At 40.3% G+C, this 25,134-nt stretch overlaps 1 protein-coding gene across 1 annotated transcript in view; it reads right to left on the bottom strand.

Annotated features, from left to right (window-relative positions):
- Positions 1-25,134, bottom strand: part of plg (plasminogen) — a 219,310-nt gene that overhangs the window by 83,415 nt on the left and 110,761 nt on the right. The window contains exons 18-19 of the mRNA XM_048536068.2: positions 8,028-8,163; positions 6,706-6,812 (exon numbers count right to left, since the gene is read on the bottom strand). Of these exons, the coding sequence (XP_048392025.2) occupies positions 6,706-6,812; positions 8,028-8,163 (243 nt within the window). The remainder of the gene's footprint in view (positions 1-6,705; positions 6,813-8,027; positions 8,164-25,134) is intronic.

Below are 25,134 nucleotides of genomic sequence, written 5' to 3'. Positions count from 1 at the left end.
TAAATCAAAGAGTAGAGACGAGGGAAGAGAGAAGGGTATTCACGTGGGAAATGAGAAATAAATCATGACAGGAATTGATAGACAGTACAAATCCAAGAATAAATCAACAGATAAGCATAGAGGTTACTGTAATAATAAAAGGACAAAACATCCTGCATCTGAATTCACATAGCATTCAAAACAAAACAACTGAACCAGTGGAGCATTTAGAACCAAAGAAGTGTAATCTGATAGTCCATCACAAATACATGGCTGCAGGATTACATAGTATGGACCTAAATATGAAAGAGTATGTGTGTCACTTAGGAAGGACAAGAAGCTTGGAAAAATTGGAGGGTAAATCCTGTTACCTAATCATGGCATTAGCACAACTGATTGGGATGGCCTATGTTCTTGAAACCAGGATGTAAAAATAACTCATAGAGCCGTGGAGTTTTTACAGCATGGAAAAAGGCCCTTTGGCTCACTGTGTCCGCTTCAGTCATCAAACATCCAACTATCTTTATCCCACTTTCCAGCACTTGGCCCACATCCTTGTCTGCAATGATGTTTCATCTAAATCGTTTTTAAATGTCATGAGGATTTCTGCCTCTTTCACCTCGTCAGACAGTGAGTTCCAGATACCCACACTGCTGAAACAATTTTTCCTTAACCCCCCTTTAAATGTCCTGCTCTTCAACTTTAAAGTGTTCACGCTGTTTATTGACCCCTCTACTAGGAGAATGGTTTCTCCTTTTCTACTTTGTCTACTCCCATCAGAATTTTGTTCCCTGCAATTGTATTCCATCTCAAGCCTTCTCTGCTCTAAGGAAAGCAACCCCAGTCTATTTAATTTCTCTTCAAAGCTGAATAGTTCTAGTCTAAACAACATCCTGGTAAATTTCTTCTGCACAACTTCATCATAATGCCCATGCTCTTGTATTCAATACCTTGGCGAATAAAGGCAAGTATTCTATGTGCCTTCTTCACCAACGTATCTACCTATCCTGCTGCCTTAAAGGATCTATGGACATACACATCAAGGTCCCTCTGATTTTCTGTATTTCTTAGGGTCCTGCCATTTAACATGTACACCCTCGCCCTGTTAGTCCTCCCAAAATGCATCACCTTACACTTTTAATCATTACATTTTATTTACCATTGTTCAGCCTATCTGATCAATTCATTTATATCATCATGTTTTATTATCACATCATTATTTCCTCCTTGCTATTTACCTCATCACAGTAGCTGCTGAGTTACTGTTGGTGGTGGACATTGAAATCCCTCACCTAGATTACATTTTACACTCTTGCCACCCTCAGTATGAGTTCCAAGTTTTGTTCAACATGGTGGAGTACAGATTCATCAGCTGTGGGAGGATGGTATATGGTAACTTGCAGAAGATTTCTTTGCCCGTGTTTAACCTGAAACCATGAGATTTCATGTTGAGGACTCCCAGGCCAACTCCCTCCTGTCTGTATACCATTGTGCCACCGCCTCTGTTGGGTCTGTCCTGCTGGTGGCTCAGGATATATCCAGGAATAATGATGGTGGTGTCTGGGATATTGTCTGTAACGTATGATCCGTTAGCTATAGCTATATGAGGCTGTTGCTTGACTAGTCTGTGAGACAGCTCTCCCAATTTTGGTACTAGCTGCCAAATGTTTGTAGAGCGAACTTTGCAGAGTCAACAGAGCTGTTTCTGCCATTGTCTACCAGGGCTGAGGGTGATGCCAGATGACCTGTCCAATTTAGTTTCTTTGTTGAGACTTTATAGTGATAGATACAAGTGAATGGCTCATTAGGCCATTTTAGAGGTCAACTGAGAGTCAACTGCATTGCTGTGGGTCTGGAATCGTACATAGGCTCGACCAGGGGAGGATGGTAGATTACCTTCCCTGAAGGCCATCAGTGAGCCAGATAGGCTTTTCTTACAATCAACAATGGTTATCAGCAAGTTCTTATGTCCAGATTTTTAAAAATTGAATTCAAAGTCCACCACCTGCCATGGTAGATTTCAAATGTGTTGTCCCCAGAGCATGAGCTGAGTTTTGGATCAACAGTCTAGCAATTGTACCAAGAAGCTGCATCCATGAAGATAATGGATGACTCTTCCTACATGATGATACCTTTTTTGGCATTTGGCTGCACGTGCTTACATAGATATATTAAGAAATTTACAACAAATATATTCCATGTATCAAGACAGAGTCTGTCTTTTGTCTAAGATCTCAGGCAGGCATCCATCCCCATTTGGTATCAGTAACATTGACTGATATCCCACATCCCACATGATTCCAACAGAAACCAACATGTACAAACCAAGTAACACCCCTGAAATAGCTGCAAATCAGGAAATGGAAGGGAGGGAGGAACTCAAAAACTATAATCAGCGGAGAACTGGTACTGAACAAATAATTCACATTGTGGCTGACAAGTATTTGGGTCCTGATGAATTCAGAAGAAGTGACTGGTGAGATAGTTAATACATGGACTTAAATTTTCCAATATTCCTTTGATTCAGCATAAGTTCCATTCAACTGGAACTCAGTGAAAAAACTCCTTTGTTCAAAAGAGAAGGAGACAGAAATCAGGAAACTTCTGGCCAGTCAGCTTAACATCCAGCATAGGGAAGATGTTAGAAGTCATTATTAAAGACACTAGGGGAGATTTTCTGGAGTGTGGCAATCTCATTCAGACATTCCATTCAGGGGCTCAGAAATGTCGAGCTGTACTTCCATTCTGGCAGTTGTCTTGCAGCGCAGAACAAGTTGTTGTTGGGTGGGTGGAGTAAGTCATCTGGGGAGGAGTAGATTGGGGTGTGTGATTTAACTATGGGGTCTGCTTAATAGTTACTCAGGAGTTAGGTCATGTATTTAATAGTCTAAGTTTCCCTAAGTAACTATTTTACATAATTTCATTGGAACCATCAGAAGTCTTCCATTTGAATTGAGAATTTCAGAGGGATCATAGCATAGTGAAATTACCAATTCAATTTCCTGGGCAATTCCTTAAGAGTATGCAATGATGGGGATTCTTCAAGAGCCACATGCACAACTGTGATTAATACTGGCATAATGATTGTCTGGACCATTAGAAAATAACAGGGCACTGAGAAAACTTGAAGGTAATCCAGCATAGCCAACATGGTTTTGAGAAAGGGAAATCATTTCTAACTTATTTGTTGGCATCCTTTAAGGAAGCAAAATTTGCTGTGGGTAAAGTAGATTCAATAGATGTACTGTACCTAGATTTCCAGAAAGCACTTGATAAGATGCTACATCAAAGGTTACTGGGGAAAATAAAAGCTTATCTCTTAGGGGATCATATATTGCCAATGGTAGAGGATTGTCTAGCTGGTAGGAAGCTGAGAATAGATGAAAATGGATCTTATTTTGATCACTGAAATGTGCCAAGCACAAATATGTGACCATATGTTTAGAAAGAAAGAACCAGCAGGCAGTAACATTGCAACTGTCAGATCTTGGACACAGTGGCATTGGGGAATAACATCCTCTGTAGAAAGATTGAACAAAGTCATTGGGAGGTCACAGAATAGGAAAGGGAAGCAAGAAGGAAATGGAGGCCAAATGCTCAACATAGCATCTACCACTGAAGACAGAGCTACTTGGAAATGATCAAAGACCAGTTCCACAGGAGACTACATCTCCTCAGTGGACAATCACCAAGGTCTCTGTCCTAGTTGTGAAAGACATTATACCTCCCTCCACTGATCAGCATGCCAGATCAGTAACCATTAATTTCACTGTGACTTTGAATCTTTTCACCTCTGACTCTTTTCAAGGATCAACTATGGTCCTTAATAGCATCACAAAAACAGGTACACCATGTGACAATTTGCAGGTCACTGATGCTTTCTGGTAGGGCTGGAATAGACGTTCATAAGCTGAAAGGCATGGCCTCGTAAGGACAGAGAACATTTGATTCCACCAAAGCACATTATTGGTGACACCCATGTAGCCTTCATTGCCTTAGGCTTGACCCAAACAAGAGATAGGGATTCTATTCCCTCAACAAATAACTGGTCTGTAACCATAGGGTCCTTCTCCATGATTGCACATGCTTTTCTGAAGATGACATGACCTTCATCCTGTTCTTTCATCCTCAGCCAGTGCAAGCTGCCTCAGCCCGAGGAGGAAATGATATCCTTTGAAGGGATGGCTATTCACTCTCAGTGGGCGTACAAGGGATGATAGAACTAATGCCACCTGTTCATTCTGATGACAATTAATTAGGGCAGTGGACTCCTCAAAATGTGCTCCTGTTGACTAAATCAGTAGACGTCACCATCAAATCCCATTCTGCAAAGATATTGGGCATTATGATGATATGTTGTGCTGTCCTTAATGTGCCCTTACAGAGATGTGTGTGATTTCTGGGTAGTGAAGCCTCTAGCAGCAGAGGAACAGGAGTTAAGAGAAGAGGCAGAGGAGGCCAATGGGCATGAATAGGGAAATGTACCTTCTGCACCATGAAGTGGCCTCCTTTTGCCATTCTATTGGATGAGGACTTCTATCTTCACGCTCATAACCTGCTTGCCTCGGGTCCAAGAATCCTGACTCCACATGATATCTCACTCCTCTTTGGTACTGTGAAAAGCTTAAGCAGATCAATCTCTTAAGGCAGCCAACAGCTTCAGTGACAGCTGTTACAGAGTGTCTAAATACCATCCGACTTAGCTTTGTTTCCATCCCTGGCTCTATTTGGACAGACAACCTGTCTCTATATTGATTATTGGCTCCCCAACATGCTCTGTTACCCACTGCAGTTAGCCTTTAGGCCCAAAAACAGAGCTGGCTGCTGTTTGTTGCCTCCTTGGTGAAAATACAGTATACCAGATCTTCCCAGCTTCCTCTAGTAGGGAAATGAATAGAATGAAAAGAAATTTAATGAGATCTTATGGGCGCAGAACCTCTGGTGAGTGCTTGTTTTCAGGCAGAGAATAATTGCCTTCCATGCCATGTCAATGTTCGGAGGTGGGGGGGGTTTCCATCCTAACCCCTTCTGAGTCTTCATTATTGATCTTTTCAAATCCAGGAATAGATTGCTGATTGGAAGAACAAGTCCCAGTATCTTCCTTCTCCTGATTGTAATTATTGCGGAAGAAATGTTGAATCCATCTCCAGAGGCCAAAAAACTGATGTACACATGAAGGTAAAATAAGGGAAATAGCCACCCTGAGCGGACAAAATTATCTCCTCAATGTAATAGCTCCCTTGCGGACTTTTTTGTTTGGGTGTTGACTGTACCATTGACATGATGACAGTACCATTGACATGTTCTGATCAGAGTCAAGTTTGGGATAAGGCTTGGGGAATGCCTGCAGGAATCCCATTTAAACATGACAGACCAGGTTCTTGATGGGTACTAGAGCATAACGACATATTTCTCAGACACCAACTCAAATGAAAGTTTTTGAGGTGAATGGTAAAAATACAAATAGCTGCTCCTAACAGTTTTACTATACGTCTGAAGTTCCCCAATGGTTGCCAACATTTTAATACTCGTGTAAACTAAGAAACTGTACTTAGGTTTGAACTAATTTTGAACACTAAAGAGAATTCTGGCAGATTCATAATTACCATTGCATAATGAATGGACGAAATGAATTTGGACCATTTATGTCAGTGTTCTGTACTATGAAAACAATATGTTTGAAATGCGCAATGTGCTGAGTAAACATTTTTTTATTTGTAAATTTCTATTTCATGTTTGTTTAACCTCTCTTACCTTTCTAGCACCGCGTGCAAATAGTCAACCTCTAGTCAAACTACAACTTCTGTCTGGTTAAAAATTTATAATCTACCATGCATTTATGTAGAATGAGGAGAAGTGAATAAGATAAGGGATTTGAGGGGGGGTGATGAGAGCTCTCTATGTGGATTAATTAATGTCTTTATCATTTAGAATTCCTATGAGGGCCTTAAAAATTCTATGCATGATCAACTTACAAAAATGCTAAGAAATGTAAAGTAAATCCATTTATTTTCTTTCTTGACCTGTGAAATGAAATGTATAAGATATCCATAATGCAGTTTAATCATGCTGTTAATCCCAAAAATTTCTCCACACTGACAGCAAGTGTCGTGGGTCATTCCATACACACTGTCAATAATAACTCACAAGTAGCAAGATGCTAAACTATTTTATCAGCAGTAGCACATGAATTCCAGTTTTACTGACCTCATGACATTGGACTATTCATGCAAACTTTTACATCGACCACAGAGTACAGACAGATAAGACTTAGATAAGATATATTATCTATAGAATATAAAACAACACAACCAGAAGTGCTGCACTCCTTCAGTAATGCACCAGAGTATCAGTGCAGATTATGCGTTCAGGTTTCTGAAGCGTGATGTAAACCCATGGTCTTCTGACTCAGTTTTATTAGTGAGCTATAGCTAACATTGAGTGAGGACATTTTTCTGCCATGAAGTGATTCAAACTGCTCGTGTCCATTTCTAGACATTCATAGAACACCACCCTTCACAGTTCCTTTCAAGATTCAAACTGCTCGTGTCCATTTCTGAATAGAACACCACTATTCATAGTTCCTCTCAAATTTGAATTTGTTTTTGATTAGATAATATAACCCATAATAGGTATTTTTGCATTTCTAATTGATATAAAGTCTAACAAGATTGACAGTATTGCTGTCCCTGTCCTTTACTTAAATGAGTTAAAATCTTCAATTACCTTGTTTCTCATAAAGAATGACATTTGGCTTTCTCACCAACAATTGTGTATGACTATTATCTGCTGTGGTGATGCATTCTTGATTCTTCTGAGTAAAGAGGAATGCTCTGACAAATAAAACATATGATGAGGAATATTATGAGAAAAAATGCAATATGAATAATTTTAACTTTCACTAGTGTAAAAAAAAGGAATGATATTGTGTTAGCACCTATTATACATCCCTTGGTTTCACTTCAAACAAAATGAACTGTAGGCAATTGACCCAATATCAGCATTAATCAAAACTACTCCCAATAATGTAGCTGAGGCTGAACCAATCCATGCCAACATAATTAGATAAGGAAGGAAACATAAAATGATCAAGTTTAAAATTGTTACGTAGCAGAAATCAAAAATTAGTTTTAAAGAGCTAATACACATACCAATAGGTCTAGTAGCTAGTTCAGAATTAAGTTTACTAGATTTGCAATGTGCTATTTTCCACAAGATACATTTGAGGACTAGAAATGACTCCTTGATGTTACAGAGATGTGCTAAGTATAGTTGCTTATATTGGTAATCATTTTAGTCTTTCACTGTCAGTTCCAGGAATTTAGGGCTGTTATTGTCTTTCTTTGATGACACAAATCTCTGTAAAATTACAGGTGAGGTGCTTATATTTACTGATTAGCCCCTTTGAAGACCATCGTCCAATGAATCTATAGAAGTTACTTGAAGAAAATAGGTCATTGAGCAGAATCTGGTAACATTCACCCACTATGTCTTAATAACCAATCTAAATTTCATGTAGTGTAGAACTGTGTCAAAAACAAAATGGACTGCAGACTAGTCTGCTTTGTCTCAGTTCGGACAAGACCTCGACAATCTAAACACGAATCTGGTTTCTCCTTCAAAGAAAGATGTGTTACTTTCATCCCATAAAGTACAAAAATGAATTACAGTCAATGACATATTTTAAAGTGTAGGCAGTCACACAGCTAATCCTGCAAATTGCAATAAATTGCCAGATAATAGATTTTTTGAGAGAAACTGAAGAGCACATTGCTGCACAAAATTTGTGGCAAAGAATTATTCATCCATCTGAGAGCAAAGATGGGGTTTTGGTTAAATGTGTCAACAGAAAGGTGACATCTCCAACAGTATAGCATGACTAGAAACAAGACTGGAGTATCAACCTAAGATTTTTGTGTTCATGTCTCTGGAGCGATAATCTGGGTCCCAGGCTATAGAATCACAGCTAGCCTCTTTGCACATAAGCTAATTGCCTGTTATGTATTTCAGTCATTATCTGCATTCTATTGATGAAATGAAAAATATACCTGCAAAGAAATTGGCTTTCTGTGTTACATTTTTCTGCACATTTCGTTACACTGATTGCTGGATATTTTGATTCTCGTGCAGAATGAATCCAGGCCCCTTCTGTTTTTACATATTCAGTCAGTATATTACTTCTTACTGTACAAAAAAAAAGACATTTTGGTAATATGCTTTCTTTATAAACATATGCTTAACACAAAACCATCCAAATGAGTTATTAGTTTCACTTACCAAAAACTAAGAAACTGAGAAAAAGGAGCCCTGTGGAAACCAGCATTTTAAGCCTGATTTGAACCACTTTAGAAGCCCCTGGTACGGCAATGGGTCTTATTTACAGACTGAGGACTTTGCATCACCAAACAAATAAGCTTGGGCCAAAAGAGCAACTTTACATTTTGAGATAGTAAATCATTCTCTAAGCAAAGATGGCATACTTGCTAACATTACCTGGGGGATACGGAAAACTTTCAGAAATTCTGCTTATTTTAGGAGAAGGAGTCAATGTTTTAGTATGATTGCCTTGTTATTTTTATTTGGCTTTCATTAATTCAACAGCATTTGAAGTCTTTTAAACACTTTAATGAGTGAATGTAGACGGATGGTCCTAATTCACATGCTTAGATAAGTTGCATTGGACCTAAAGTCTTACCTTCATTTCATTAAGAAGATCCACAAAAAAGGCATTACAGGTAGCTACATTCTCATAAGTCTGTGTAGACACATTACGTAAGCATTGTGGAAGGTGCGACTTGAACCCAGATCTCTAAACTCAGCAGTAGGGACACTACTACTGTATCACAAGAACCCCAACCAGCTGCTGCTGCTACTTGAAAGGCCTAAAGTGACATTAGCTGTGCTTCCAGCCACTTTCAACATCCTGTTGTGAAGAGCATTAATGCAGAAGATGGCGCCTGTGTATCAGAAGCAAAAAAAGAGGAGAATATATTATGGATAATCCAGCTGATTTTCTTAATTTGGTCTATGCAAGTTTACTGAATATTTATGCTAATCACTTTCAATAAATCATGTGTTCAGCAGCATCAGGAATTGGCCTCCAACACTATTTACAGGACGAACCATCAATTTGTGGGTGAAGTACTTTTGATGTATTGGTGTTTAGGCAAAGATAATGGGAGTATTGTGGATAGTATTTGGAGCTTTGTTGGTGAGCTGCTGCATGCTTTTCAGGAAGGCAACAGGATCTAGTGGTTCAACTCTGTTTGAGGTATTTCCAATGTCTCTGGATTTGGGTGAAGGAGTTGGACTCCCCACAGAAGGTCCTAGCTACTCAGAGTTTATCTTCCTTCACTTTACACAGGAGCAATTCCTCAGGTATCTCAGGTTTACCAAGTAGGTGATTGCCTAACTGTGTCGTTTTTGGCAAGTTTCTCTCTGTAAGGTCTGGACTCATGCTAGCTTACCAAACTCAGATCATCACCCACACATCACATCATGATGGTATCCCAGTAATCACATTCTCCCACTCACCATAGGTGAAGTACTCACTATTAAGATGATATCCCAGGGTTTCTGGCGCCAGCAGCCTGCTTGAAGCCCAGTTGTGCACCCAATGTGGTATTCGCAGTCTGGAATTGCCCTTCACATTGCAATTGATGGGAGACCAAGCACAAACCTAAGATGCTGCTTGGCCTGCTGTGTTCATCCAGCTCCACATTTTGTTACCTCGGATTCTCCAGCTTCTGCAATTCCCATTATCTCTGCTCACAAACCAACACTTCTCAGGTCACATGTGTAGGACGGCCCCACACCTATCACTTTTTAGGAACTAAGCCGCATAGATTACCCTTCCTTAGCCATTTTCTAAGTCAGATCTATTCTTTGCCCAATGTCCATTGTGTCCTGGCTTCGTCTCATAGTTCAATATAGAACTCTCACAAATAGAAAAGACTTCAAACAGTTCAAAATATTTTGTCCAGGAATAGCTGAAATAAATAAAATAACAAACAGAAACTGCTTTAGCAAAGAATTGGGGCCCACTTGCCTTTAGAGCACCAACAAATTTACCATCAATGAGTGATCACTACTCCTAACTCTCATCTGTTGCAATTGGCTGTCACTTCAACTCTGTTTGGCTTGTGTCAGATGTTGCTATACTCAATCACATTGAAAGTAAAACCTTTGACAAGGTTCCACATGGTTAACCAATTAGTAAAGTTAGATCACATGGGATTCAGGGAGAGTTTGCCAACTGGATACAAAATTGACTTGATGATAAGAGATTGAGGGAGGTGATGGAGGGCTGTTTGTGGACTGGAGGACTGTGGCCAGCAGGGTTCCATAGATATCAGGGCTTTGTGCACTTTTGTTTGTCATTTACATAAACAATTTGGATGAGAATTTAGGAGGCATGATTAATAAGTTTGCAGATAACATCAAAATTAATGGTATGGTCGACAATGAAGAAGGTTATCTAAGGCTAAAAAGAGATCTCAGTGAATTGGGCCAATAGGCTGAGTAGTGGCAGTTGGAGTTTGATTTGAGTAAATACGAAGTATTGCAGTTTGGTAAGATAAACAAGGGCAGGACTTATACAGTTAATCATTGGGCCTTGGATCGTGTTGTTGATAAAAGAGACCTAGGGATTCAGGCACATAGTTCTTTGAAAGTTATGTCTCAGGTCGATGGGATAGTTAAGAAAGTGTTTAGCACACTTGCCTTTGTTGCTCAGACCACTGAGTATAAGAGTCGGGATGTCATGTTGCTGTTGTACAGGATACTAGTGAGCCTACTTTTGGAGTAGCGTGTACACTTCTGGTTGCCCTGCTATAAAAAGAATATTATTAAATTTGAGAACATTCAAAAAACATTTACCAGGATATTGGTAGATCAGATGGGTTTAAATTATAAGGTGAGGCTGGAAAGGCTGGGACTCTTTTCCTCTGAGGTGTAGGGGGTTGAGGGGTGACCTTAGAGAGGCTTATAAAGTCATGGGGGGCATAGACAAGGTGAATAACAAAGATCTTTCCCCTTGGGTGCGGGTGTTTAAAACTATGTGGCATATTTTTTAAGTTCAGATGAGAAAGATTTAAAAGAGACCTGAGGGGCAACTTTTTCACACGCAGTGCGGTTTCTATGTGGGAGGAATTGCCAGAGGAAGTGGTAGATGCAGGTACAGTTATAATATTTTAAGAACATTTGGACAGGTACATGAATAGACAAAGTTCAGAGGGATATGGACCAAATGCAAGAAAGTAGGACTAGTTTAGATTTGGAAACTTAGTTGGCATGGGTGAGTTGGACTGAAGAGACATTTCTGTGCAGTCTGACTCTATGATTCTATTGGTTGAATTGATTGATTGATTTATTGTCACTTGCATTTTACAGTTAATAGTACAGTAAGATACAGTGAAAATCTTTTGCAACAACCTGATGCCACTTTAAATTGTTATAGGAATAAAAAGGCTAAAAAGATATGACTGAAATAAAGTCTTTCTTTGCTCCATTGCCTTTGACATGAATCGTCAGCCAGCTCACCAACAACACTTGCACCTCCATTTCACCACAGCCTCACCTGTCCCTCACCCGCCAACATAGGAGTCGCTACTCTTTAAGCACCACCTCTTCACTGCTGGGCCCACCTTGCTGATGCCACTGCCAATCTCACAACTGAAGTCCCAGGCTCAGTTTTCACCTCGCAAATAGCTCGGAATCCCCAACTCTGGGCCTCCTACAACGGTGAGCTGCCACCGCTGCCTCGCCAATAACCTGAAGTTCCTGGTCTGTGTCGACCGTGACAGGAACCAGGCGTCCCTGATTCTTCTGCCAGGCCCCATCAGAATGCCACCTTGCCAAGAACTCCTCTCCAGCCTCTCTCCTCGATGATGTCACCTTGCCAGCACTGCCATCTTGAACGATCCACTGCTGCTGCCATCTCGAATCGTTGGAGGAGTTTTGCCACTGCTGCTGCTGCTGCCAATTCTGGCCTCAAACACCAGGAGGACATCCTTGCTGCCAGTGCTGCCGCCACTGCCTCCAAATTGCCGGGAGGAGCTGCATCTGCCACCATCACCTCTAAGCGTCAGGAGGCTAAGCCATTCCACACATGGCCTGCTCTTGCCACAGTGCCAATGCTGTTGATTAACCTATTGCAAAAGGGCCTCAAAGGAAAAAAAAGCGAACAAGAAAACAAAAGAGAAAATAAAAAGAGCAGAAGCAAAAGGAAAGAAAAGGAAAAAAGAAGATAGGAGCGGATGAGCCCTGGGCTCAAGAGCCCACACGCTGCCTGCTACCTCGCCGCCAACTTAAACCAGACAGAACTGAACTGTACGACTAGTCTGACAAATGCCATTGGTACCAATGTGAATAATGACTACTGGATCCCTCTCTTCCCCCTCCAAGATCTTCTACAGCCTTGAGGAGATTTGTTTAACTCTGGAACTGGACAGGCAATGTAGATCGAGATTCCTGCTTATGGCAGCAGAGAACTCTAGCTAGCTCCTTGATTGTGCAGCCCACAACACAACTACAGTCCTATTTCCTGCCCTCACTTGAATGGCACCCTGCACCAAGATACTGTGGTCAGTTTGCTCATCTTCCCTGTAGTTCCATATCTATATCTTGACCACACAATTGTAGGGGCTGAAACTCCTCAATTTTAACCTCCTGGACCCTCATACCTATTTCACACCTTCCTGTTCCTGATCAGAGACAAACATTTGAATGATCTAATCTGAAGGGTATGATCGCATTGTGGAGTAAAGTGACTAGGTAGCCTCTCCCTTCCCTGATACCACACAACATCTGCAGCACCAACTCCAGCTCCTTTTTATAAATTACAAGTTTTGGTAAATTCAGACGTGTTAAAAATTGGTTCATATGAGTTACAAATTCCTTGAGGTCGATGTCAAAAATTGATCCCTCAATGAGCAGGGCCCATTGGAGTTCCTTCTTGCAGGCAGCAGGTTGGCTTCTTTCCAGCCAGTAACCTGGGGAGTTTGAAGACATGCCATTAACAAGCATCTGATTTAGGATCCCAGAATTCTACATCTGAGCAATTCATCCAGCTCTGATTTCATGACAAAGGCATACGTTTCAGATGCTCATGGGTCTCTGCCCTCCCAAGCCAATTGGAAATTGCCACTGCTTCCCATGTCATATTGAAGTTTTCATTGTGAAGGAAGAAGTTAAAGGAGAATATTAGCATGCCTTCTTATCATAATGGCTCTTTTATTCCTTTGTTCAAAGCTGAGGAGGCTGAGCCCCTTGTCAGCTTTAGCTGGGATGCCTATACAATGTGTTTTATGAAATAGGTATGAGGGCCCAGGGGGTTAAAATTGAAGAGTCTCAGCACCTACAATTGTGTGGTCAAGATATGGAGCTACAGGGAGGATGAGCAAACTGACCACAGTGCCTTGGTGCAGGGTGCCATTCAAGTGAGGGCAGGAAATAGGACTGTAGTTGTGTTGTGGGCTGCACAATCAAGGAGCTAGATGGAGTTCTCTGCTGCTGTAAATGATTTCTGAAGAAGGGCCTAGGCCCGAAATTTCCTGCTCCTCTGATGCTGCTTGGCCTGCTGTGTTCATCCAGCTCTACACCTTGTTATCTCTGTTAAATTCAATATTGTTAGGGAAAAAGACAAGGATGGGCCTGAAATTAAAGTTCTCAATTGGGGAAGGCTGATTTAATGAGATCAGATATGATTTGGCCAGAGTCGACTGGGAGCAGAAACTTTCAGGTAGATCTGTCACAGAACAATGGGATGCATTCAAGAAGAAATATAAGAGTACAGGACCAGCATGTTCCAATAAAGACAAAAGGTGGGACCATCAAATCATAGATATCAAGGTATACGAACCATTGAATTAAGAGACAGTGAGAGGCTTATGTTAGATACTGAGGGATCTAGACAGCTGGTGCCCTAGCGGAGCATAGCGCATATAAGCAGGAACTTAAAAAGGTGATTAGGAGAGCTAAAAGTGGACATGAAAGGATTTTGCAGGTTAAATGAAGGAAAACCTTAAGTTATTTTACAGGTACGTTAAGGGTAAAAGGATAATATGGGAAAAAGTAAGGCCCATTAAGAACCACAGCAGTAATTTGTGCATGGAGCCAGAGGATGTAGCTAGGGTTCTAAATGAATACTTTGGATCAGGGTTCAGTAGTGAGAGCGATGATAGGGGTAAAGAAACCAGGGAGAAGGACTGTGATATAATTACAGGAGTTGGCGTAGACAGAGAGGAGATTCTGAGGGCCTGGTGGACTTAGAAGTAGATGAATCTCCAAAGTTGGAAAAAATATATCTCAATGGTGACTAGCTGTTTAGACATGGGCAATGCTTCTGACATAGTGTACTTGGGCTTCAGCTAGACTCTTATTAAGGTTCCCAACTGGAGTCTGATAACAAAGGTAAAAGCAAATAGGATCTGAAGAAATAGGCAAATTGGATCCACAACTGGATGACTGGTGGGAAGAGAACAGTGGTAGTTGAAGGAATTTTTCCGAATGGATGATTGTGTCCAGTGGGATCCCGCAGGTGACAGTGTTAGGACAGTCAGTTTTTGTGATTTATATAATCGATTAACACTTGAAAATAGGAAGGTTGATCAGTTAAGTTCGCAGATGATACAAAAATTGGTGGGGTGCTTATTAATATGGAGGATAGCCTTAGATGACAAGAGGAAAAAGATGGGCTGAATAATGGCAAATGGAATTCAATCTAGATAAATGTGAGGAGACGAATATGGACAGGTCAAAGCAAGGGAATACATGATAAACAGTAGGACGCTGAGAAGCACTGAGGATCAGAGGGATCCTGATAGACATGTACACTGCTTTCTCAATTTGTCAGGACAGATGGATAAAGTGGTTATAAAATCATATGGGATACTTGCCCTTGTTTGCTAAGTCTTTGAGTTTAAGACCAGAAAGGTTATGTAGGAATTGTATAAACCATTAATTGGGCCACAGATAGAATATTGTGTACAGATCTGGAATTCACATTATAGGAGGGATATGATAGTCAGTGCAGAGGAAATTTACCAGGATGTTGTCTGGGCTGCAGACTTTCAGTTATGATGAGAGATTGGATGGTTGTGGATGCTTTCCTTAGAGTAGAGGAGATTGAAAGGACACATGATTGAGGTATATAAAATTTTGAGGGGCATAGATAGTGTAGACAGGAAGAAACCATTCCTTTTGGTGGAGGGAACAATGATCAGGGGCTTATATTTTATATAAGGTACAGAAAGTTTAGGGGAAAACTTTTTCACCTGAGGGTGGTGGGAATCTGGAACTCACTGCCTGTAAAGGTGGCACAGAAATTGTCATAACATTTAAGAAGTATTTATTATTCACTTGTGGCACCATTGCAAAGAAGACCAAGTGCTGGAAAATGGGATTAGAATAGTTAGATGATTGTTTGCTCTAAAAGCAACTCTAAATAGACTGAAGTGCCTTTTTCTGGTCTGGAGATCTTTATGACTCTAATCCACATATACATTGTAAAAGTAATATGGACAAAAGTAGCCTAGATGAGAAATTTGTAGAATGTATTCGGGATCATTTCTTAAAACGGCATTTTTTGGCCCAACCTCAGAGCTGGTTACGTTTAAGTTGTTTTGTGCAATGAGTTAGGATTAATTAATAATCTAATGGTGAAGTCATTCCAAATTAACAGTAACTGTAATATGGTTGAATTTTACATTCAGTTTGTGGGAGTAAAGACTGGGTCTGGGACTCTTTTTGAAAATTTAAGTGAAAGCAATTATGTGAATATGGAGTCAGAGCTGAATGGATGAAATGGGTATTAGGGCAATTAAGTTAAAGAATAGGTCAGTAGAGGTGCAGTGGCAGACATTGAAAATAATACTTCAGAATACTTATATATTGTTATTGTAATAAAGAACATTGTACTGATATATAACGATCAGTAGGTATCATTATATACACATACATTTCAAAGTGTAGAAAACTTTGTGAACAGTGTTCAAGATATAGAATAGATACATTTCAAAGATTAAGAAAAAATTTTAAGGGTCAGACCCACCATCTATAAATAACTAGAAATGTTAAAGGTAGTTTCAAACTTGATGAAAAAGCATGTAATTGCGCAAAACAGTCAGCAGGTCAGAAGAGTGGACAGAATATAAAAACAAAAAGAAAACAATTAGTAAAGAGAGGAAAATCAAACCGCAAGTGAAAGCTAACCAGAATACTCAAAATCTTAGTAGCAGTTTCTGTAAATCTATAACGAAAAGGCCAAAGCTAACATAGTGTTTTATAAAGTGACGCTGGAAAATAATATTATATCAGTTTTTGCAACGGAGGATGCGAGTAACGTGTCAGAAGCAGCAATAAATTTGCATGTGGAAGGAAACGAGGAATACGAGATAATTACAATCACCAGACAAGTAGTACTGAGTAAATTATTGGAACTGTAGGCTGGCAAACACTTGCGTTCTGTTGGACTTCACAATGGACTCAACGTAAATGGTTAGTGAGATAGTTGATGAATTAACTTTAATTTTCAAAAACTCTTTATTTGGGGATGGTCCTATTACATTTGAAGATACCAAAAGTAACTCCTTTCCTCAAAAAGGGAAGCAGGAAATTGTAGGTCTTTTAGCTTAACACTTGTCAGAGGGCAAATGTTAGAAGCTATTATGAAAGATACATCAGGACACATGGAAAGTTCCAAGCTAGTTAGATATTGTCACCAGGGTTTTGTGAAAGGGAAACTATGCTTGATCAATTAATAAGAGTTCTTTGAGGGAGTAATATACAATGGGTAAGGGGATCTGGTAGAAATACTACATTTGGATTTCCAGGTGGCTTTTGATAAAATACCACATTAAAAGCTATCATAGAAATTAAGGGCTCACATAGGGAGTAGCATATTGGCATGGTTAGAAGGAAACAAAAGGTGGACACACACGAACCTTTTTCAGGTTAACAAGATGCATGCCACAGGGATGAGAGCCAGAATCTGAACTATTTACAAATTATATAAATGATTTAAAGAAAAGAACAGAATTTATGATATCCAAATTTGCTGATCACATAAAGGTAGGTAGGAATCTTCTCAAAACTCGCTAGTAGGTAGGAAAGCAAGTTGTAAATAGATCTGGCAAATTAAGTATCATATTGGAAAATGTGCAATTGTCCATTCTGGCAGGAAGAAGAATAAAAAAGCATATTATCTAAATGATTAAGAGATTGAGAGCTCCAAGATCCGGAGAGATCTGGGTAACCTAGGGCTGAATCCTGTATTTTAGAAGCTGAGTCTGAATTATGTTGAGTTTTTTGAAGGCTTTATCCGCATGAGGGTTAGCATGTTCTTTTATCCTATCTTATCAAATTCACTCATGAATTATCTATCATGTTCCTATGTGGTCTCTCATGTCAAATTTTCACCCCATCCTTACTACATGCCATTCCTGGAACAACTGGCCATTCAGCAGATGTCTCAAAATTCACCAGCATCTCTTGCACTTGCATCATCTTTACACCTGTATCCAGACAAGGGCTGTCAGTCTAGAACTACCTTGCATAGCTGCTATCATTTTCCCCAGATGTACATACTCATTGGCTTCCCACTTAGTACTGTTTTAATATATCCACATGAAATAATCGATTCTTTTCCTCTGATTGGGAGCGTCGATTAAGCATGTTGCCTGACTAACCCTTTTAATGACTTTGCAGGGACCACTGACTTTTGTTTTTAATAGCTCATGTTGTAAAGTCAACAGTATCAAAACTTCAACACCAGCTTTAAAATTTCTGGTTGTTGCATGCTTATCTGCCCACTCTTTCATTTTGATTTGTAAGGTTTTCAAATGTTCCTGTGCAATTCTACATGCTCCTATTAAGCATTTCAGAAATGTCCTACAGAATCCATTAGTACATGACCAAATTCTTTCCTCAAAAACTGATAGAGGAATCAGGGTTAATGGGAACTGCAGTTGCTGGATAATCTGAGATAATAAAGTGCGGAGCTGGATGAACACAGCAGACCAAGCAGCAGGTAGAGGAATCAGGGGTGCTGGTTTAATCACATGATGAGATTTATCTAAACTTGTCACATATGACACATTTTACAAAATCTCACCACATTTTTATTCACGTTTGGTCAGGTAAAACACTTATTTATGGGCATCTGATTTTTTGAGTCCCCACATGTCCTGCCACTGGAATTTCATGTGCAGTTTGTAATATCTCCCTACGACAGTTGGGCAGTACCACAATGTATAGCCAACCATTCCTTATCTGTGGGCCACTGAGGGGTTCGCTACTTGCTCATCACCACTCCATTCTTAATATAATAGTACTTTGCAAGCCCTGCAGCCTCTACTTCAGTGTGAGACGTCTGTACAGATTTATTTTTTCTGAAGAAGGGTCCAGGCCTGAAACTTCAGCTTTCCTGATCCTCTGATGCTGCTTGTCTTGCTGTGTTCATCCAGCTGTACACCTTGTTATCTCTAATTCAGGGTCTTCTTTTTGTGCCATAATTAGTGATGCTATAGCAAACAATTCACCCGGATTATCTTCACCAGTTAGGAAAGTTTCAGCTACACTTTTATTCACTTGTGGTGTCACATTGATGGATTTTATTTAACCATTTCTCAGGTTAGTACACACAAAGGGAATATACCATGAACCTGTTCCCATAATTGTTCTGTTTCTAGTACCCACTTTAGGCATTTGTAATTGCAGGTGAAGCTATTATTTTAGTCTGCCAAATCATTACCTAGATGTAAGTCTTCAATAGTAATGTTTTTTTTAATTCGTCTGACGATTACTTCTCATGATAGCAAATCACATTCTAGTTGTACTTTATACAATGAAACCAGAATGTATTCTCCACAAATCCCATTTATTAATACTTTGGCTCTTAGTAAACTTTCTGGAGCAAAGATCAACTCCTTCTCCAGTGAAAGTGATTGCGTTGCCCCTATATCTCTTAGTGTGGTTATAGGTTTAGCTATATCACCTGAAGAAAAATCAGTCACCTTTCCTTTTTACAAAAAATCCTGCATACCTCTTATTTACCTTACACATCCCTTTACTAATGACAGAATTCACCCTGGGCCTTTTTTTTAATAGTTAAAGCTACAACCTGATTTGTGGTGCTTTCCTTTTATGACCTCTGTCTGACTCATTTTTACTAATTCCTGTAAGTCCTATGTAAATGCACATGGTCCAATTTATTACAATAGAAACATTGAAGCTTCCGAACATCACTGCCAGTCTCAGCAATTTCTTTTCTAATCTGAGGAGATGTTGGGACTAGATCTACTATTCACTCTCTACTCTGGATATCCACCTTCCTTCCATTCTCCCACCTTTTATTCTTCTAAAACTTCTGGGGATGATGGATAAAAAGGGTTATGGATCAGTTCATAATCATCAGCCATTGTAGCTTGTCTTGCCTTTGCTACCCTTTGGCCTTCTACACGAATTCTGATTGCAGAAGGCAAGGAAGTTCTTCTAAGAGACTGATTTCACTGAGAGCATTGTAAGTATTCTCAGTCTTTAACACTCTTATCCACATAGCAAAATTATTCAGTTTAACTGTTTCAAACTCAGTACAGTGTAAGTTTGTCCAAGCTGTTTCCCTAAGTTCCTAAACCTCTGCCTATATGCTTCCAGGATTGACTCATATGCATTTAGAGTTGGCTTTTTCACCTCATCATAATCCCCAGAATATTCCTCTGACAGGGCTGCCTAGATCACTTGTGCTTTACTAGTTAATTTACTTTGTATGGCCAAGGTCTAATCTGCTTTCGGCTGTCTCATTTGTGTTGCTGTCTTCCGAAATGACATGAAAAAAGCTTCCACATCATTGTCATCAAATGTTGGCAAAGCCTGAACAACCTTAAACATTTCCTGTCTGGACAGTGGATTATGGCAAGAAATTTCGTCTTCCAAGTCTCCAATCATTTGGTCTAACTTGCCTAAGCTTCATTATTTTTTATTTAAATTCCTGTTCGCTGTCTCTTTTCTTCCTTTCCTTCTCTTTCTCTGCTCTTTCATTTGCTTTTTTCTCTTTTACTATTGTTTGGAATTCCAGTTTTTTAAGTTCTAACTCTTTTTGGAATTCCATTCCAAATTTTCTAATTTCCATTTGCCTGAATTGCAGGTGAAAACACTTATGCTTCTAATGTAGTGTCTATGCCACTTTGTCTCTTTTTCCACTAAACCCCACTGTTTCATCATTAAATCTGTAACATTTCCCTTTTTGGCTTGATCTGACAACTTTATTTCCAGTCTGCTGGGTAACTCTGCTAGTTTATCTTCAGTCTCTGCAACCGTACAGGGAAATTTCTGACATTTTCAAAAACACTTTAACAATTTCCAGTGCCATCTTAAGTCTGGGTACAAACCTAATGTTTGATTACTCACTCTAATACTAAAATCCAAATCCAGAACTACTTTGTCTGTGTTTCCAGGTCCTGGACTGAAGCCCCTACTATATTATGACACAGATAGACTGCTTAAACCAAATCAGTCTTTCTACCTCTGTATTCACAACACAGTAAAATTAAAACCTTCAAAGTCCCTCAAAATTGACTCCAATTGTTCCCAGCCAAGTATTTGAATACCAATTCCTGACTCTGCAAATAATCAATTTCAGATATTGGTATGTATCCAAAACAAACAACTTAGCTATTTACCAACAATATAGTAATTTCAGCAGAGTAAAATTAGAAGAACAAGGTAATCTCATTGGTCAATACTATAACCCAAGAGCCTTTGTTTTCAGCCCTATCCACACAAAATATAGACAGACAAATAAAGATTATTAAGTGATAAATGAAAGAAAATAGTAAAACTCTCCAGATTAGTTCAGCGGTTTTCACAATATGTTCTTCCGCAGGCGTAAGTAACGGTTTTTGGTCGATTTTCTGAAAATGTTGATCAGGATCATCTTTTCTGTTTACTCAGATAAAGGCAGTAATACATAAAATGTAGTTTTCAATTCTCTGAAATTCTAAAAGCTGATCATGGAAGTAAGCAGGGTACTTTCAAATCTTAATGCTGTAGTGCCAATTGCCAGATTCCTTCTTTTTCGGAAAAACAGTCCCTGACAGACTGACCATCTCCTCCACTAGATTCCATTTACCTTTCAACATCTGCTATCCGTTTGAGCATTAGATCTTATATCCAGAATTCTGGAACAAGTTCCCAAGTAATAACCTTGTTAACAACCAACCTCTGCTATCTGTTAAATGTAATGTTCTTCCTCAGCAATGTAGTATCTGTAGAAGCTTTTGATCAGGAATCAACCTGCAATTAACTTCCATGCTTGGTCTCATGATTAAACAAAAGTTTTTGTTCTGTTCTCCTTATAATACAAGCTGCAACACACAGTTCAAAAGTCATCTTTAGCTCACTGTTCCCAGTTCACAGCTCCAAACTAAAATTGGTAGAAGAATCAAGTTGAGTGGTGTGTTGCTTCAATCATCATCCTTTATGAGGAGTGGATTCTGACTCTGACAGACCTGAGCAAGGACTAGATTGCTATCAGAGGCTACTCTTGATTTACTCTGCTAGTATCTGCCAAGTGAAGGACTGAGGCTTGCTGTCAACCATAGGTTTCCTGGTTTGTGGCATGGAGGTACAGCAGTGACTTGATACTGGTATCTGTGGCTGAGGAAAATGTAAGATGCTAAATCAAGGCAGGAAGGCTTTGAGCATCCAGGTACGCTCAGAGTGACTGAGCACCATGGGATCAAAGGGCCCAGAAATGCAACCTGGATCAGCCCTGGTGCATGTACCTGAGCTTTGCTGCAACGTCATGAATGATAGCCTGAGGTGCAAAAGTGTCCTGTGTGAGGATTGAAGTAGTCCCATGAGGGTGCTTAGAGGCTAGCACATGTCAGGTTGATAGAGTGGTCAGGAAGGCATATGGTATGCTTTCATTCATCAGACGGGGATCGAGTACAAGAGTTGGCAGGTCATGTTACAGTTGTATAGGACATTGGTTCGACCACATTTAGAATATTGCGTACAGTTCTGGTCGCCACATTACCAAAAGAATGTGGTTGCTTTGGAGAGGGTGCAGAGGAGGTTCACCAGGATGTCACCTGGTATGGAGGGCGCTAGCTATGAAGAGAGGATGAGTAGATTAGGATTATTTACATTAGAAAGACAGAGGTTGAGGGGGGACCTGATTGAAGTCTACAAAATCATGTGGTCCTAAAATGCTGCTTGGCCTGCTGGGACTCAATTATTAGGGGTCAAAGAACAAAGAGCAAAGAAAATTACAGCACAGGAACAGGCCCTGCAGACCTCCAAGCCTGCGCCAATCCAGATCGTCTATCCAAACTTGCACCTATTTTCCAAGCATCTGTATCCCTCTGCTCCCTGCCCATTCATGTATCTGTCTAGATACACCTTAAATGATGCTATCATGCCCGCCTCTACCACTCCACTGGCAAAGTGCTCCAGGCACCCACCACTCTCTGCGTAAAGAACTTTCCATGCATATCTCCCTTAAACTTTCTCCCTCTCACCTTGAAATCGTGACCCCTAGTAACTGAATCCCCAACTCTGGGAAAAAGCTTCTTGCTATCAACCCTGTCTAAACCTCTCATAGATAATGGGAACTGCAGATGCTGGAGAATCCAAGATAACAAAGTGTGGGGCTGGATGAACACAGCAGGCCAAGCAGCATCTTAGGACCACATGATTTCGTAGACCTCAATCAGGTCCTTCCTCAACCTCTGTCTTTCTAATGTAAATAATCCTAATCTACACAACCTCTCTTCATAGCTAGTGCCCTCCATACCAGGTAACATCCGGGTGAACCTCCTCTGCACCCTCTCCAAAGCAACCACATTCTTTTGGTAATGTGGTGACCAGAACTGTACGCAATATTCCAAATGTGGTCGAACCAACTTCCTATACAACTGTAACATGACCTGCCAACTCTTGTACTCGATACCCCATCCGATGAATGAAAGCGTACCATATGCCTTCTTGACCACTCTATCGACCTGCGTTGCCGCCTTCAGGATACAATGGACCTGAGCACCCAGATCTCTCTCTGTGAAGCAACTTTTCCCAGGCCTTTTCTATTTACTATATAATTCGCTCTTGAATTGGATCTTCCAAAACGCATCACCTCTCTTTTACCTGGATTGAACTCCATCTGCCATTTCTCTACCCAACTCTCCAATAAATGTATATTCTGCTACATTCTCTGACAGTCCCCTTCACTATCTGATTCTCCACCGATCCTAGTGTCTTCTGCAAACTTGCTAATCAGACCATCTACACCTTCCTCGAGATCATTTATGTATATCACAAACAACAGTAGTCCCAACACTGATCCCTGTGGAACACCATTGGTCACAGTTCTTCATTTTGAGAAACTCCCTTTCACTACAACTCTCTGTTTCCTGTTGCCCAGACAATTCTCTATCCATCTAGCTAGTACACCTTGGACCCCATGCAACTTCACTTTCTCCATCAGCCTACCCTGGGGAACCTTATCAAATGCATTACTGAAGTCAATGTATATGACATCTACAACCCTTCCCCTGTCTATCAACTTTGTCACTTATAGAACATAGAACATAGAACAATACAGCGCTGAACAGGCCCTTTGGCCCTCAATATTGTGCTGACCAGTGAACTAGTCTAAGCCCATCCCCTACACTATCCCATCATCATCCATATGCTTATCCAAGGACTGTTTAAATGCCCCTAATGTGGCTGAGTTAACTACATTGGTAGGCAGGCCATTCCATGCCCTTATCACTCTCTGAGTAAAGAATCTGCCTCTGACATCTGTCTTAAATCTATCACCCCTCAATTTTCAGCTGTGCCCCCTCGTACAAGCCAACGCCATCATCCTAGGAAAAAGACTCTCACTGTCCACCCTATCTAATCTTCTGATCATCTTGTATGTCTCTATTAAATCCCCTCAGCCTTATTCTCTCCAACGAGAACAGACCCAAGTCCCTCAGCCTTTCCTAATAAGACCTTTGCTCCAGACCAGGCAACATCCTGGTAAATCTCCTCTGCACCTTTTCCAATGCTTCCACGTCCTTCCTGTAATGGGGCGACCAGAACTGTACGCAATATTCCAAGTGAGGCCGCACTAGCATTTTGTATAGTTGCAGCATGATGTCACGGCTCCGCAACTCAATCCCTCTACCAATAAAACCTAACACACCGTATTCCTTCTTAACAGCACTATCAACCTGGGTGGCAACTTTCAGGGATCCACTTCCTCAAAGAGTTCTATCAAGTTGGTAAGACATGGCCTTCCCTGCTCAATGCCATGCTGCCTGTCACTAATAAGCCCATTTTCTTCCAAATGTAAATAGATCCTATCCCTCAGTATCTCTCCAGCAGCTTACCTGGATTATCCCTGCTACCCTTCTTAAGTAAGGGGACAACATTAGCAATTCTCCAGTCCTCCAGAACCTCACCCACGATCAAGGATTCTGCAAAGATGTATGTTAAGCCCCAGTTATTTCCTCTTTTGTTTCCTTCAGTAACTGGGATAGATCGCATCCGGACCCGAGGACTTGTCCACACTAATGCCTTTTAGAATACCCAACACGTCCCCCCTCCTTGACCTAATGTAATCAAACATCTATCCCTAACCTTGACACCCATCATGTTCCTCTCCTCTGTGAATACCGACACCAAGTACGCATTAAGAATCTCACTCAGTTTCTCTGACTCCTTACATAACTTCCCTCCTTTGTCCTTCAGTGGGCCAACCCTTTCTCTAGTTACCCTCTTGCTCCTTATGTACAAATAAAAGACTTTGGGATTTTCCTTAACCCTGTTTGCTGAAGATATTTCATGACACCTTTTAACCCTCTTAATTCCTCATTTCAGATTGGCCCTACATTCCCGATAGTCTTCCAGTTTCCAGTTGCCTAGACTTTATGTATGTTTCCTTTCTCCTCTTTGCTAGTCTCACAATTTCACCTGTTATCCATGCTTGCCCTTTCTATCTCTCATTTTCACAGGGACATGTCTGTACTGCACTCTAATCAACCTCTCGTTAAAAGCCACCAACATATCTAATATGGATTTACCCTCAAACAGCTGCTCCCAATCCATATTCCCCAGCTCCTGCCAAATTTTGCTATAGTTGGCCTTTCCCCAATTTAGCACTCATCCTTT

The sequence above is a fragment of the Stegostoma tigrinum genome, chromosome 9 (genome assembly GCF_030684315.1).
Source record: "Stegostoma tigrinum isolate sSteTig4 chromosome 9, sSteTig4.hap1, whole genome shotgun sequence".
NCBI classification, from domain to species: domain Eukaryota; kingdom Metazoa; phylum Chordata; class Chondrichthyes; order Orectolobiformes; family Stegostomatidae; genus Stegostoma; species Stegostoma tigrinum.
Note: the sequence above shows the minus strand (reverse complement) of the source record. Positions and strands in the feature narration are given on the sequence as shown.